At 40.2% G+C, this 16,399-nt stretch overlaps 1 protein-coding gene across 1 annotated transcript; it reads left to right on the forward strand.

Moving 5' to 3' along the window:
- Nucleotides 1–676: 676 nt before the first annotated feature.
- On the forward strand, nucleotides 677–16,086 carry LOC307190752 (nicotinamide N-methyltransferase; the record flags this gene model as incomplete). The annotated part of the gene is made up of 3 exons (XM_079930147.1): nucleotides 677–830; nucleotides 1,816–2,023; nucleotides 15,598–16,086. The coding sequence occupies 3 exons, from the start codon at nucleotides 677–679 to the stop codon at nucleotides 16,028–16,030; spliced, it is 795 nt and encodes a 264-aa protein (XP_079786273.1). The 3' UTR covers nucleotides 16,031–16,086.
- Nucleotides 16,087–16,399: the final 313 nt, after the last annotated feature.

The raw sequence follows: 16,399 nt of genomic DNA on the forward strand, positions 1-16,399 counted from the left end.
AGCTGCAGACTACAGAGAGGGGATGAAGGGGTATGTAGGGTACAAGGAGAGAGTTAATTGATCTAGTTTTTAAAAATTGCTATTTTACTCTCTTTCCAGACTTCATCTGAGATTCCTTCTTTAGCCAACATACCTTAGCCCTGAGCACATTTCCTCTCCTCATCTTTCCCTTTTTCCTTTTTCTTTTCTTTTCTTTCTTAAGTTGTTTAAATTTAAACCCTTATTTGTGACTCTCTTTCCTGGGAGAATCACTGCAAGAAGAATGATGGTTCCATGGGAAGGTGACGCATCTGTCTGAACCTAGAGGTTCTTCTATGAGTTAAATAACTTCCCTGGTGAGCCCAGGTGAGTCTTCTTGTCTCTCGTCCGTTGCAGCTGAACTTCACCCCTTGGCTGAGCATTGCATACAGCTCATAGCCCTCCCCCTTCCCCTTCCCCCTTCTTTTAGGCTCCCTTCCCCAGGAATTTCATCACTTCCTAGAACTGCCAAAACATTTCTGGTATATTTCTCTCAGTTAGTGTTTAACTAAACATCTACCTTTAAGGAATGGGCTGAACTGATGGAAGAAATATTGATAGCCAGAAACTCAAGAAGACAATTTCTGCAGGGTGCCTCCCTGGCTTCTGGAGGGGCGAGAAGGAGGGCAGTGGACTGTTGGCACAGGAGCGAGACACAATGGAATCTGGCTTCACCTCCAAGGACACTTATCTGAGCCATTTTAACCCTCAGGCTTATCTAGAAAAATATTATAGCTTTGGGTCCAGACACTCTGCAGAAAAACAGATTCTTAGGCATCTTCTGAAAAATCTTTTCAAGATATTTTGCCTAGGTAAGTTTGTCTGTTGTCTGTGTGTCTCCCCTCCAAATGTGAGTCATATAGAGAGAGTCTCAGGGCATAACTCTTGTGTCTAATCATTGTTATTTGACAGCCCTTTGGGCATCACCCATTCATTTAACTCGGATAAAAACTAACATTGGGGTGGATACTTTACAAAGTGCTTTTATATCCATTATCTCCTTTGGCCCTGCAAGAGGATAATCTAACAACTGGAGTTCTGTCCTTGATTCTACATTGATTTGCTAGGTCACTAGCCAGACATTTCACTTAAGAAATGGAGATTCTAGGGACTTCCTTAATGGTCCAGTGGTTTAAGACTTTGCCTTCCAATGCAGGGGGTGCGGGTTTGATCCCTGATTGGGGACCTAAGATCCCACATGTCTCATGGCCAAAAAACCAAAACATAAAACAAAAGCAATATTGTAACTAATTCAATAAAAACTTTAGAAATGGTCCACATCAAAAAAAAAAAAATTAAAAAGAAAAAAGAAATGGAGATTCTAGTAATTATTCTATTCCTAACTCAAAGGAATGTTGTGAATGTGCATGAGATAAAGACCTCCCATGAAGGGAGGATGCTTTTTGAAGAACTGGATGTTTTTTGGAGAAAGACATTATAAAAACTCAATTTTTAAAAAATTTTAACTTTCTCTCAAAGCATTCCTTAGTAGTTTTTACATTATCTGTGTGGCAGTCTTTCTGGATTAGGGGTCTGTACACCAGATGCAGATCTTTTTTTTCCTCCTCCTAGAGCTAAAAATATACCAGCAACATGCTCTACCCTTGAATGGGGAATGGAAAGTAAAAAATGTTTTAAAAAGAGACATTGAGGGAAGAGGGGTGACTAGAGAGATGGTCTGTCTTTGGGGCTCTCCTTGGGGCTCCCCAGCATAGTCCTGGCAAACAGAGTGCAAATCAGCTTTATCTGCCACCATATTATGCCTGACCCCCTTCCTCATTCCCTCCTCTAAACCAGATGGTGTGAAGGGAGACCTCCTGATCGACATTGGCTCTGGCCCCACCATCTATCAGCTCCTCTCTGCCTGTGAATCCTTCAAGGAGATCATCGCCACTGACTATACTGATCAGAACCTGCGGGAGCTGGAGAAGTGGCTGAAGAAGGAGCCAGGGGCCTTTGACTGGTCCCCAGTGGTGGCCTATGTGTGTGAGCTTGAAGGGAACAGGTAGAGAAACTCGGGTCTTCTTCCTGGCTTTCTTAGGGTACCTGTGCACCAGTTCATTTTTCAGAACCAAAAATTATCCTTAGAGTCCAAGTTGAAAAGCAAAGGAAACAGAGAGAGAGGGACCAAAGAGAAATCCAAATGGAGAAAGAGAGAGCTAGAGAGAGAGAACGAGAGTGAAGCACATGCGTGTTGTGCGCATGCGCAGGCACGTGCATATGTGTGTGTGTGTGTGTGTATGTGCACCAGAACTGCAGAAGACATAGCTGAAAAAACTGAAGAGTTGGTTACTGAGCCAAGATGAGTGGTCACAAAACCTTTCCAGGCCTGTGTATGGATACAGTGTGCAGGTCAGATACTGTAGGACCTTGTTTTAGGAAAACTTCAAGTAAGAGGCCAAACCAGCTCCTCGCTAGAAGGTTTCAGGTCAGGGCTTGCTGCCCTAGTGACACTCTGTTGCTAGCCATCCAAATGCATAGATCTCTGCTGTGAAAGTGGCTAATGCTGACACCACCAGATGTAACAAAAATCTGACTAGGTTTTTAAACTGAGATTAGCAGCATAAAGGAATTATTGGAAAAGAATTTGTTACTCACCATCCATAAAATTAGGGCTTTATATATTGACAACTAATGATCAAAATCTTATAGTACCCTATCTATAAGTAAATTTAAGCAAAAGTTTGTTTAAATTACTAATTTCTCCCCATGCAAGAAATTGGCAATAGACTACCAGCCAGAGGTTAAGAGTCGAGCACTTCACTTTGTTATTCCCTTGTCCCATTGTACAGCCCAGCCGACCATCAGTGCCCGGAGCACCATGGCGTTGCTGCTATGAATATTGACAAGACCCCAGAGACTCCTTTGTCAATGGCACAAAAAGACCACTTTTGTGTTCTAGTGTTTAGCAGAGGAGGTCCCTTGTCTCCTAGAGCTCACATCAGGAAAGGCAGGCACATGCCAAATCATTTAGGGCCTTCAAGGCCAAGTTAATGCTTGTGGACTTCAAGTGTAACAAGAAGACATCAGAGGTATAACTAGGAGAGTGATGTGACCCAACTTACATTTACAGAGATCTCTCTGGCTATTGTGTAGAGAATCGATTGGAGGTTTAGAGAACAAGAGATGCAGAGGGAGAGATGATGGTGGCTTGGACTAGGTGATGGAGAGAGACAGAAGGTTTTAAGATGAATTTTTGAGAGAGAATGAATAAGAGCTGGTAGTGACTGGTTAGTGGAAATGAGGAAAGGGAAGTATCAAGGATGACTCCCATGTTCCTGAACTCGAACAACAGGGGGATTGAGGTACCATTCCTGAATCCCAAGTATGAATATAAAATCATGTGTTCTCAACCTGTCGCTCAGGAGTATGCCTACCTCCATGTTCTTCTGGAGTGATTGATGGTCAATTCATTTTTCTATACTTGCACTTATATTTGATTCCCATCTATTTACCAACTTTTGTTTATTCCTGAGTCAAGTTCTCTTCTGAAAATGTCTCTAAAGTCTGCTTCTATTTCTTTAACCCTCCCATTTTCTTTTAAAGGTCTGCTGGCTTCGGCTTATTAGGAGTATTCTAAACTGTATATTCATTTTCTTACCTACTGTTGCTACATTGTCTTATTGGTAGTAAATGTGGATTGTCAAATCTAAGTTATCAAGATGACTCATTGGTGGTACAATTCTTTATAGTACAGAAGTATGAATAGAAGTTTTACCTTGTGTTCCCAATTAAACTTTTTGGTATCATGCTGAGTCACTAAACTTCCACTGGGTTTTTTGGTCTTTTATTCCCTTTACCAGGGATAGTAAGTATTGAAATCAGAGAGTTTGAGTCCTCCAACTTTGTACTTTGCAAGATATTTTGGCAAATTTAGTGCCATTACTTTTAGAATAAACGTGTAGATTTCTTCAAAAAAAGTTTACTGAGGGCTTCCCTGGTGGCACAGTGGTTGAGAGTCCACCTGCCGATGCAGGGGACACAGGTTTGTGCCCCGGTCTGGGAAGATCCCATATGCCGCAGAGTGGCTGGGCCCGTGAGCCATGGCCGCTGAGTCTACGCGTCTGGAGGCTGTGCTCCGCAACGGGAGAGGCCACAACAGTGAGAGGCCCGCGTACTGCAAAAAAAGAAAAAAAGTTTACTGAGATTTTTATTGTAATTTCTTTGAATTTACAAATCAATTTAGGAGAATGGATATATTGCATCTCCAGTCCATGAACATGGTTTGTGTCTACACTTAGTTAGGACTTCAGTTTCTCTCAGTTCTCATATTTTGCATATATTTTGTTAAAATGTCCCTGTGTTTCATGTTTTTTAATGCTACTGTTGATTGTATCTTTTAAATTTCAATTTCATTTTATTAGTTTCATCTGCTAGTATATAGATGTACAATTGATTTTTTGTATATTAGATCTTGCTGACTTCATTAATTTCATATTTTATTTTATTTTTTATATTAAAATATAGTTGATTTACAATACTTGTGTTGGTTTCAGGTGTACAGCAAAGTGATTCATTTAACATATATATGTATATATCTATATTCTTTTTTCTATTTTTTTCCATTATAGTTTATTACAAAATATTGTGCTAATTAATTTTAATCATTTTTGGTAGATTCCATAGTATTTTCTATGTACATTCTTATATGATATACAAATAAAAATACTTTTACTTCTTCTATTTCAACTTTATGCCTTTATTTTTTATGCCCTATTACATTGACTAGGACCACCAAAACAATGTTGAACAAAAATGATAAGGACAGACATTTGTGTTTTTTTCCATATCTAAGGAAAAAATGTTCAATGATTCATCATTAAGAATGACATTATTTATAGGTTTTTCATAGAAATTCTTTATCAGACTAAGTTCCCTTGTATTTCTAGTTTCTTGGGGGGTTTTAATCAAATGTTTAAATTTGTCACAAATTTTTTTTGCATTTACTGAGATGGTCATGTGATGTTTCTCCATATTCTGAGAACATGAATTATGTTGGATGATTTTTGGTATTTAAACCAAACTGGCATAAAACCCTTGGTCATGAAGTAGTAATCTTTTTATGTATTACTGGATGTGATTTGCCAATATTTTTTAAGGATTTTTGCATCTATATTTATGAGGGATATTGAGCTATAAATCTATTTTCTTGTTATATGCTTGGCAGATTTTGATATCCGCATGATGCTAACTCATATAATAATTTGGAAGTGTTTCTTCCTCCCCTAATTTTTGAAGGAGTTTGTATTATTTCTTCCTTAAATGATTGATAGAATTCACCAATGAAGCTATCTGAACATGAAGGTTTCTTCCTGTGTGAGGAAGTTTTTTATTAAGAAGAGTATTCCTTTAATGACTATTTGGATTGTCTATTTCTTCTTTTGTCTGTTTTGATAAGTACTATTTTTCAAGGAATTTGTCCTTTACATCTCGGTTGTCAACTTTATTGTCATAAAGTTTTTTTTACAATATCCCTTTATTACTCTTTTAATGTCTGTAGGATCTTTGGTGATTGTCCCTCTTTCATTCTAAAATTGGCAATTTGTCTTTTTTTTTAAATCTTGATTGATCTTGTTAGAGATGATACATTTTATTAATCTTTTCAAAGAACCAGCTCTTGGCTTTGTTGATTTTCTCAGTTGTCCATTGTGTATTCCACTGATTTCTACTCCTATTTTTCTTATTTTCTGTCTTTCACTTACTTTAGTTTTAATATGCTCTTCTTTTTCTAGCTTCTTGAGATAGAAGCTTAGGTCATTTATTCTCACACTTTCCTTCAGCACTCTTTTAGCTGCATCCCATGATTTTTGATGTGTCATATTTTTGTTATTATCCAATTCAGCATATATTCTAATTTTCTTTGTGATTTCTTCTTTGACCATCCATTATTTGTAATTGTGTTGCTTAATTTCCAAAATTGTTGGGATTTTTTTTCTAGATATTGTTACTGGTTTGCAATTAAATTTCATTGTAGTCAGAGTTTTATTTTGTGACCCAGCATATGATCTATTTGGTGAACCTTCTATGTGCTCTACATTGAAAAGAATGTATATTGTCCAGTTGTTGGTGTCGTTTCTATAAATATTAATTCAGTCAGGTAGATTGATAATATTGTTCAAATTCTCTACATGATTTTTTGTTTACTTATTCTATCAATTACTGGGAGAGAGAGTGTTAAAAATCTCAAATTATGATTGTGGATTCATCTCTTGCTCCTCATAATTCTGTCAACATTTGCTTCATGCATTTTGAAGCTTGTTATCAGCAGCATACACTTTTAGGGTTGTTATGTCTTCTTGATGAATTGACTATTTTATCATTATATCTCCCTTTACCTCCAGTAATACACTTTGTTTTGAAGTCAACTTTGATATTAATATGGCCACACCAGCCTTCTTATTCTTGCTGATGGCATAAGGTGGTAGGGGCCTCTAAGATGGTCCCCAGTAATCTTCACTTCATGTATTCATGCTCTTGCTTAATTCTCTCCCCATGAATATCCATTGGATTTAATGACTGGATTCTAACAAATATGGTGCTGTAGAGTGATGGGACATCAATTCTGAGATTAGGATACAAAGAGAGTACAGCTTCCCTATTGGGTGCTTTCTCTTACACTCACTCACTTGTCCTAAGGAGTGAGTTTGGAATCAAATTTACCCCCAGGTGGGCCTTCAGATGACACTGGACAACTCTGAGATTGGCCAACACTGCAGTCTCATGAGGGACCTTGCACCAGGGACACTCAGCTAATCTGTACCCAAGTATCTGACCTGCAGAAACTGTGAGATGAATGTTTGTCATTTTAAATTGTTAAGTTTGGGCATAATTTGTTATGTAACAATCGATAAATAATATACATGGTATAGCTTTTTCTACCCTTTTGTTTTCAACCTGTCCGTGTTTTTATATTTAAAATGACTTGTTTTCAAATAACATGTAGTAGGTCTTGCTTTTCAATCCAACCTGACAATTTCTACCTTTTAACTGGATTGTTTACTCAATTTACATTTAATGTAATTAGTGATATTGTATGGCTGAGTCTAAATCTACCATCTTGGTATATATTTTCTATTTATCCCATCTGTTTGGTGTTCATTTGTACCTTTGTCCTGCTTCTTGTTGGTGAATGAAATATTTTTTGTTTTTCCATTTATATAGTATAATTATACACATTTTTAGTATGCCTTTATCTCCTCTATTGACTTTTATCTCCTCTGTTGACCTCTTTTGTGTTTTGTGTGTGTGTGCATGCATGCGCATGATTTTTCTAGAAATTACATAATATATTTGCAACATCTCATGAACAATGTAAGATATTACAACAGTGTAATTCCTATAACCCACTCTCCTGCCCCTTATACACTTGTTGTCATATATTTATTCTGTATAAACTGTAACACTATAATACACTGTTATAATTTTTGCTTTAAGCAGTCAGTAGTGCTTTTATTTGCTTTATTGTTTTATTTTTAATTTTGGTTAAGAAAACACACATCATAAAATTTATCACCTTAATTCTTTAAGTGTACAGTTTTGTAGTTTTAAGTATATTCACATCAGTCAGTAGTATTTTCAATAAATATATATAAAGTCTTCTGTGTTTATCCACAAATCTGTCCTGTCTAGTATTCTTCACTCCTTTCTACAGATCTAGGCTTCTATCTGACATCATTTCCCTTCACCTGGAGAACTTCTTTTAGTGTTTTTGTATAATATATTTCTGCTGGAGACAAATTCTCTCAGCTTATCAATATCAGGTAAAAATCAATAATTCTTTTCTTCCTCGTAATATGAGGAATTTAACAATTTTTGACACCCAAAGTCCTTCTGGCATCTTCCTTCTCAAAGTTTATTGTTAAACTTTGAGATTTTAAATCCAAATATTGTAATTTAAAGTATTTTTATATTTTCTTTGAACATCATATGCGCTCAGTTTGTAATCATATTTGCAATTATATGGATGTATTTGATGCTCATTTTATAGGATTTTTTTAGTTGTTGAGTTTTTAATTCCGATTCATGTCATAGTCAACCGAGTAAGTCTTTGGACCTTTTTCAAGAAGAACGCAAATGTGACATATTTCCTACACCCATGAATATTGGGAAGGTATTTTTGGTGCCCTTACTCATGAGCAACATTGTAAAATTGTTTAATATTGCTTAAACATTGCTCCACGTTATTCCACCGCATTAAGTAAGAAATCAAGAGAGGCTCTTTTCACATGCCATTTTAACCTGTAAACCCCTTACTTAGAATTTTATGCTGGCTAGAGCCTTCAAACATCACATATGTTCTTCAAGATAACAGTAATTTCAAACTTTTTAAATGGACTATGTGATTTCAGAGAATGAAATTGACATTAACTAGAAGAAAACTGTAGTGATGAGGATTTAGACAATATTCAAAATTATTAAATAAGGAATTTCCCAGGACTTATAGAATATCAGGGAAAGTTTATCAAAAAGCTCTTAGTCGTTGTCAGACAGCACATCTTTCCAAGGACCAAATCATGCGTCAAGAGGCTTTTAGAACTTTGCTCTCAATTTCCCTAGCTATCACAAGCCTTTCCATCTTATTCAGAAATGAACCCTTAACATCTAGCAGGATACTGAACGCATTACTTATCTCAAGCGAGAATCGTCAGCTCGTAACAATTGTTCCTGAGACACTGTCCCTTCCCAATCACTCTGTCAGACTAAGGAACTGTATTTTTGGTGGTAAAATTCTGCATTCTCACCCTTATCCTTCTGCTAGATCCTGTGGCTTCAACTGTTTTGAGAATGATAGTGATCCCATTCAACTAATGTCTTTCTTGCATCTTCAAGTTCCTCTATCAACCCATAACCTATTTCCCCTGAGATTATTTCTTCTTTATCTGAAGCTATTTCTTATGCTGACTGCTTCCAGAGACAATTTGAGCTGTCTACTTACTCTTCCTCCTGTTCCTCTGGAGTGTGACTCAGACATTTAGATACCACTCATTTTTACAATTATCCGAAAAGTTGTAAGACACTGGTACCAAATTCTTGTCTCACACTATACATATTCATCAAGTCAGCAAGTCAAATACTAAGATGTAACTAACTACTCAAGAACGAAGCAAGGAAAATGAGCGTCACCTTAAGAAGTCCTAGAAACAGCATTAACTTACCTCTGGCACCTGGAACCTGGAACACGTTGCCTTGTGGTCCACAGACGAGCAGCTTCCATATCATCTGGGAACTTATTAGGAATGCAGACTCTCAGGCCTACCTACAGAATCAGAATCTGCATTTTAACAAGATCTGCAGGGGACTGTATGCATTTTACAGTTTGAGAAGCACTGGTGTTTGGAAGGGAGCTCCCCAACAGGTATGTCAGGACACGCTGGTGGGGATGTGTTAGAGGTGTGCTCTGCAGGTTCTCCTCAGCCCTCAGCCCTTGGGGCAGGGGTCTGGGGAAGTTGGAGCCCCTCCTGGTTGCCTCTACAGACAGCAGCTCCTCCACTTAGCTCCGTGTACCTGACAGGAGAAAGCTTGAGCACCTGTAGAGGTGGCGGTTCTCTGAAATAAATACTTTCCATACAAAGATTTTCTTATCTATTGAGAAAGATGTTGTCTAGGGCGCCCAATAGACACACCTGTGCCAAATTTGTTCTGTGAACTAGTGAAATGCCTCTATCCCAAAGCATCCCTGTATTCCCAAGTCTTGTAAAAGATTGATATTCTTTCTCAAACTCGCCACCTTGGTGGTCATGATGATTGTCTCAGGGATGACTGGGAAAAGCTTTTGCCTTTTACAAGGATGTCTTTCTCTTGAGCATGGGCTCTCACTGCATTATTTCTTGGAGGAAATTAACAGGACGAAAAACCTTCAACTGTCCATTTCTTCAAATGGTAAACATTTCTATTCCTGTGTGTCAAAGCATCTCAAACTTAATGTGCCCAAAATAGAGCTATGATCTTCCCCAAATCTGCTTTATTTCTGGTATTCTTATCTCCTTGAATGGCATCATCATATAATTAATTGGAGAAGCCAGAAACCTGGAAGTCAGTCCTGTCATCTCCCTGTCAGTCATGTTTCATGACCAGCAGCAAGTTCTGTCCACTTCACTTCCTGAGTTCCTCTTAAACCAGTATATTTCTTCCAGTATTTTCCATGCAAGCTGTTTTCTTGGTCCAAGCTACCAACCTCTCCTTCCTAACTGGCCTCCCACCTCCATTCTTGTCCCAAATTGATTGCCTCAAAGTATAAACCTGATCATATCACTCCTTTCCTTAGCACCCCCTTAATATCTCCCCATGGCTTTTAGGATAAAAAGCAAAATTCTTAACATGGTCCACGAAGCCCTGTCTAGTCTGGCACCTGTCTTGTGGTCCCCAGACTAGCAGCTTCCATGTCAACGGGGGGGGGGCTTACCTTTTTGCCTCCCGTTCTGCCATGCCCTGTTTTGTTTTCTGAGGTTCAGCCACACTGGCATTCTCCTCTCCATGTTTCTTCCCACCAAAGGGCCTTTGCTCTTGCTATTTCCTCTTACTGGAGTATCCTCCTCCCTCCCTACTCTCTTTGGTCTAGTTCATTCCTACTTATTTATCCTCTGTTTCTCTGATCACCTGACTCCTTTCTGGAGGAGCTGTCCCTGATGCTTCTACACTGAGTCAAGCTCCTAGTATTCTTCTCTTAGTGCCATGTGCCCCTCCTGCCTGGCATTCATCACAGCTTTAATGTTTCAGTTTTGTGGGTGATCATCGGATTATGTCTTCCTCCCACACCAGACTGTAATCTCCATGAGGATAGGATTTGTTTCTCATTGACCCATCTTAGGTCTCCACTGCCCGGTGCTCTTCCTGGCGCACAATAGAAGGTCAAAAAATATTTATAAAAGAAGGGACTGCATGCATTTTGCTTTCCAGACGTTGCCTCCTAGCGTCACTCAGCTGTGGCCTGTATCGAAGGTTCACCAGTGATGAGTCTTTTTGCTCTTACAATTCTCACATTGACATCCAAGCTTATTCAGCTTTTCATTTCCTTTACACGTCTTGATGGTTTTCCCTCAGGAGGGCCTGCTGGAACCTCTGGGGATGGGGCTTGGGGAGGTAAGTGGAATGGAAAAAACATGTCCAGGGGATTCTGATTCACCACCCGCCTTGCAGCGTCAGGGCGGGAAGATCCTGCTTTAAATCTCAGGATAACTACCTAGGGTCCAGACAGACAATCTTACGAAGTGTTCTTCCCAGGAGTCCCATGCTATCCTTTCCTTCCCCTCTCCCTCCCCAGTTCCTTCAGGCTTTTATAGACAGCATATTTACAGAGGATGAGGCTCCTTTTTTTTGGCATATTGATTCATTTGAAAGGCTAGATCTTTAGAGCTAGAGAAATGGCCACACGGTGGTTAGCTTTCTGTAAAACTGCATAACATTTTTCTGGTGTGTATTTATTCCCTACCCCTTGAGCTAAACATGAAGCTGAGTGGTAATTGCCTGTGTCTCCAGGTGAGTCCATTTCGTTGCAGGTGTATCACAGGCCCCGAGGAGCCCTGAGGTGTAATCTTTACATGGCTGCCTCAGCAACTGAGTTCACCAGTGTTTGTAGTGCGTCCGAAGACAAGCAGGTATCCACGACAGTGGGTGTTTCTAACAAATTTCCCTCTCAAATTGGCACCTTCTCTGCCAGCTTTCCAGATTTCACAGTGTGTCTCACAGTTTGGGAACAATTTCCATCATCATCTAACTGGCAAGTACTAGTTCTGTGGCAACTTGTGTTTTTAAAATAGCTTCATACACAGTAGGGCCCAGAGGTCCAACCGGCCTCTGACGTAATCACTTAAATACAGATTACCATAATGTTCCCAAGAGACAGCATCATCTCTGGACACGTTCAAAAGAACACTACATTGTCACTTGTTTAGCTTTTTGTATACACTTAAGTTATCCATAGGTGAGGATAGGTTATTTGAATTTTTTCTATTCTAGATTAATTTACCTCTTCAAAGCCATGTTTCACACAGACTTTCATAATGTTGAATCATTATTTTTTATTCTTAAAATGATCTGTCAATTTATGCATGCTCTGTCAGGTGGGGTGGAAACTTTGTAAGTGATTTCCCTATTTTTAGAACGACTAACCCTCCTGGTTTGTCCAGGACTGAGACCGGTTCCCAGGACATGGGATTTTCAGTGCAAAAACCAGAAAAGTGCAGACCACTAGGACAAATTTGTCACCCTACTACCATTTCTACCCGAAGAAGGGGAACAGGTAGACCCAGTCAAAGGAAATTATCATTTCCTGTATCTCCCAGTTTATTGGTCAGTAGGAATTCCCTGAAAGTAATATCTTGCAAAGCTTTTCTCTCTCTCTCTCTTTTTCATTTTTGCGGTACGCGGGCCTCTCACTGCTGTGGCCTCTGCTGTTGTGAAGCACAGGCTCCGGACACGCAGGCCCAGCGGCCATGGCTCGTGGGCCCAGTCGCTCCGCGGCATGTGGGATCTTCCCGGACTGGGGCACGAACCCGTGTCCCCTGCATCGGCAGGCGGACTCTCAACCACTGCGCCACCAGGGAAGCCCTCTTTTTTTTTTTTTTTTTTAATATTTTGGTTGGCATTTTTTTAAAAAAATTATTTATTTATTTATTGGCTGCACTGGGTCTTCGTTGCTGCGAGCAGGTTTTCTTTAATTGTGGCGAGCAGGGGCTACTCTTTGTTGCAGTGCGCGGGCTTCTCATTGCAGTGGCTTCACTTGTTGCGGAACACCGGCTCTAGGCGCGCAGGCTCAGTAGTTGTGGCTCACGGACTCTAGAGTACAGGCTCCGTAGTTGTGGTGCACAGGCTCAGTAGTTGTGGCACGTGAACTCTAGAGCACAGGCTCAGTAGTTGTGGTGCACGGGCTTAGTTTCTTCGCAGCATGTGGGCTCTTCCCAGACCAGGGATCAAACCCGTGTCCCATGCATTGGCAGGCGGATTCTTAACCACTGCGCCAGTGGGCAAGTCCTCTCTCTCTCTCTTTTAATAGAACAGCTTTATTGAGATAAAATTCACATAACATACGATTCACCCATGTGAAGGGTGCCATTCAGTAGTTCTTAGTATGTTCACAGAATTGTGTGATCCTCAGCACGATTTTAGAACATCTCATAACTCCCCAAAGAAACCCTATACCCACAAGCAATCATTCTCCTTTCCCCAATCCTCTCAGCCCCGAGCAACTACTCGTCTGCTTTCAGTCTCTACAGACTTGTCTTTTCTAGATATTTCATATAAATGGAATCGTACAATATGTGGTCTTTTGTGTCGGCTTCTGTCACTGAGCATCATGTTTTCAAGGTTCTTCCATGTTGTAGCCTGTGTCAGTTGTTCGTTCCTCTTTATTACTGAATAATATTCCATTGTATGGATAGACCACATTTTATTTATCTATTCATAATTTGTTGGACATTTGGGTTGTTTCCATCTTTTGGCTATTATGAATAATGCTGCTATAAATACTCATGGACAAGATTTTGTGTGGACACATGTTTTCATTTCTCTTGGGTATAATCCTATGATTAGAATTCCTGGGTCATAGAGTCTGCCATACAGAGTGAAATAAGTCAGAAAGAGAAAAACAAATACCATATGCTAACACATATATATGGAATCTAAGTAAAAAAATGGTTATGAAGAACCTAGGAGTAAGACAGGAATAAAGACACAGACATAGAGAATGGACTTGAGGACACGGGGAGAGGGAAGGGTAAGCTGGGACGAAGTGAGAGAGTGACATGGACATATATACACTACCAAATGTAAAATAGATAGCTAGTGGGAAGCAGCCGCATAGCACAGGGAGATCAGCTTGGTGTTTTGTGACCACCTAGAGGGATGGGATAGGGAGAGTGGGAGGGTGACGCAAGAGGGAGGAGATTTGGGGATATATGTGTATGTATAGCTGATTCACTTTGTTATAAAGCAGAAAGTAACACACCATTGTAAAGCAATTATACTCCAATAAAGATGTTAAAAATAAAAACCAACAGAATTCCTGGGTCATGTTAAATCTCTATGTTAAACCTTTTTTTTTTTTTTTTGGAACTTCCAGACTGTTTTCCAAAGTAGCTGGACCATTGTACCATCTCACCAACAGTGTATGTAGGTTCCAGTTTCTCCATGTCCTTGCCAACACTTAGTTATTATCTGTCTTTTTTATTATAATCATCCTAGTTGGTGCAAAGTGGTATCTCATGGTTTGATTTTCATTTTTCTGATGTCAGCGATATTGAGCATCTTTTCTTATGCTTATTAAGCTTCTTAAATGGAAAATTATAACACAATTAAAGGATGTTTGTAAATAACTGATTATACACACTAGGCTTTAGATTTTAACTAAGTATTTAAATAGGATGCCCACAGCTAATTGCTATTATCTCAAATCATTCTACCTGGAGGTAAATCTCCAAGTTTTCTTTAAACCATCAACTTTTCCTCAAGACCAGAAATGGTCCCAGTATAAATCTCTCTCATTTGCTCTGATGTTGGGCCATCCTCCGTTCTCTCTATCAAGCATCGTTGCCTGAGTGGCTGTCTTCTCTGGAGCCAGCGCCTGTGTGTTTCTTGCACATAAGCCTGGATTTGCAACCCTGGTGCTTTGTTGATTAACTTCCTCAAAGTGTTGGATACTCAGTCATCACTCATACTATTTGGACTCAGTGGCCTTCTGGGCACTTTATACACTCAGCGATTCCTCTCTTTGTCTTACCTCTCTGATTTTCTGCTACTTCTTTTCCTTTGTCTGTTCCCTTTCTCCAGTTTCTCTTGCTTACTCTACGTGTTTATTTAATTTTGTTCATTGGTTAGTTTGTTCCTTTATTCCTCCACTAATAAATTCCAAAAGGATCTGAGGCACTGGATTCCATCTCCTGCCCTTGCCTTTTCTCCTGTCATTAACGAATTTTCTCTCAAGAAACCCCATTGATTTGGCAGAAAAGGATAGGATTCCTAGCAAGGCTACCAAGAAAACGATCTCCATCAGGAAACATACTCCCTATCTGCACTATCTTTTGGAGCCTGAGAATGGAAACAAGGAGTTTTCATCTTTCTAGAAAGGCCCTGGCCACAGCTGTGTGACATGATCAACAGTTTCTACGAATGTCTGTGGATGACCTCCTATTGGTCAGCAGCTACTACAAAGATACCATTTCTGCATTTAAACCATTATTGCTTGATAGATGTGGCCAAACAGTCACTACCTTACAGTTTGGTGGAGGGAACAAGGGTAATAATAATAATAATAACAACAATAATAAATGATGTAGGCACTATTCTAAGCAGTAGAAGAAGAATTTCATGGGGGCAGTCCACTGTAGAAGCAGGCAACTAGGTATTTTTATTATCATTTCCATATTATTATTTACTTTGTAAAAAGATTTAACCCAGCACAAGGTAATATGGTCACCTTCAGATACCAAAATGGTCCCTCATTTCTTCTTTATCTGTTTTTACAACAGGGATGGCCCTAAGGTTATACCCTTTGGGACAACACTGCCATTTTCATTCCTGACCTAAGAGATCTGGGGTTCCCATGAGTGGGGTAGCCAGTGATCTTTGTCGGTTTGTGTGTTTCAGAGTCAAGGGGCCAGAGAAGGAGGAGAAGTTGAGGCGGGCGATCAAGCAGGTCCTGAAGTGTGACGTGACTCAGAGCTGGCCTCTGGGGGCTGTCCCTCTGCCCCCGGCCGACTGCCTGCTCAGCACGCTGTGCCTGGACGCCGCCTGCCCGGACCTCCCTGCCTACCGCGCGGCCCTCAGGAACCTCGGCAGCCTGCTGAAGCCGGGGGGCTTCCTGGTGCTCGTCGATGCTCTGAAGAGCAGCTACTACATGATCGGCGAGCAGAGGTTCTCCAGCCTCTGCCTGGGCCGGGAGGCAGTGGAGGCTGCCGTGAGGGAGGCCGGCTACACCATTGAACAGTTTGAAGTGATTTCCCGAAGTTATTCTTCCAACATGGCCAGCAATGAAGGGCTTTTCTCCCTGGTGGGGCGGAAGCTGAGCGCATCTGTATGATACCTTGGGATCGCCATTAAAGCAATTCCTCTGGCTTACCCAGTTGACTTCAATCCTTGGTTCTAACTGCCATGGTCATTGTTCTGAGTAGAGGCTAATGGCTGGGGCCCAATGGTTCATCTAGGGCAGGGTTGGAGTGGTCAGTCTGCCTAGGAACCATTGGTTGACCACCTACTCTGTGCTCCCCATGTGTGCTGGTGTTATGAGGACTCCAACATGACCAATGGGCATGTCTAGTCTTCACTGCCTATGATTACAAAAGAGTACCTCATTTTCCTTGAATATCCCAGTTATGATGGCTTAAGCCCACACATGCCTACAGAGAAGTGTCTGCAGTTATTCACTCCTCATTTCCTGGAGGCCCTGATG

This window comes from Stenella coeruleoalba, assembly GCF_951394435.1.
Source record: "Stenella coeruleoalba genome assembly, chromosome: 8".
NCBI classification, from domain to species: domain Eukaryota; kingdom Metazoa; phylum Chordata; class Mammalia; order Artiodactyla; family Delphinidae; genus Stenella; species Stenella coeruleoalba.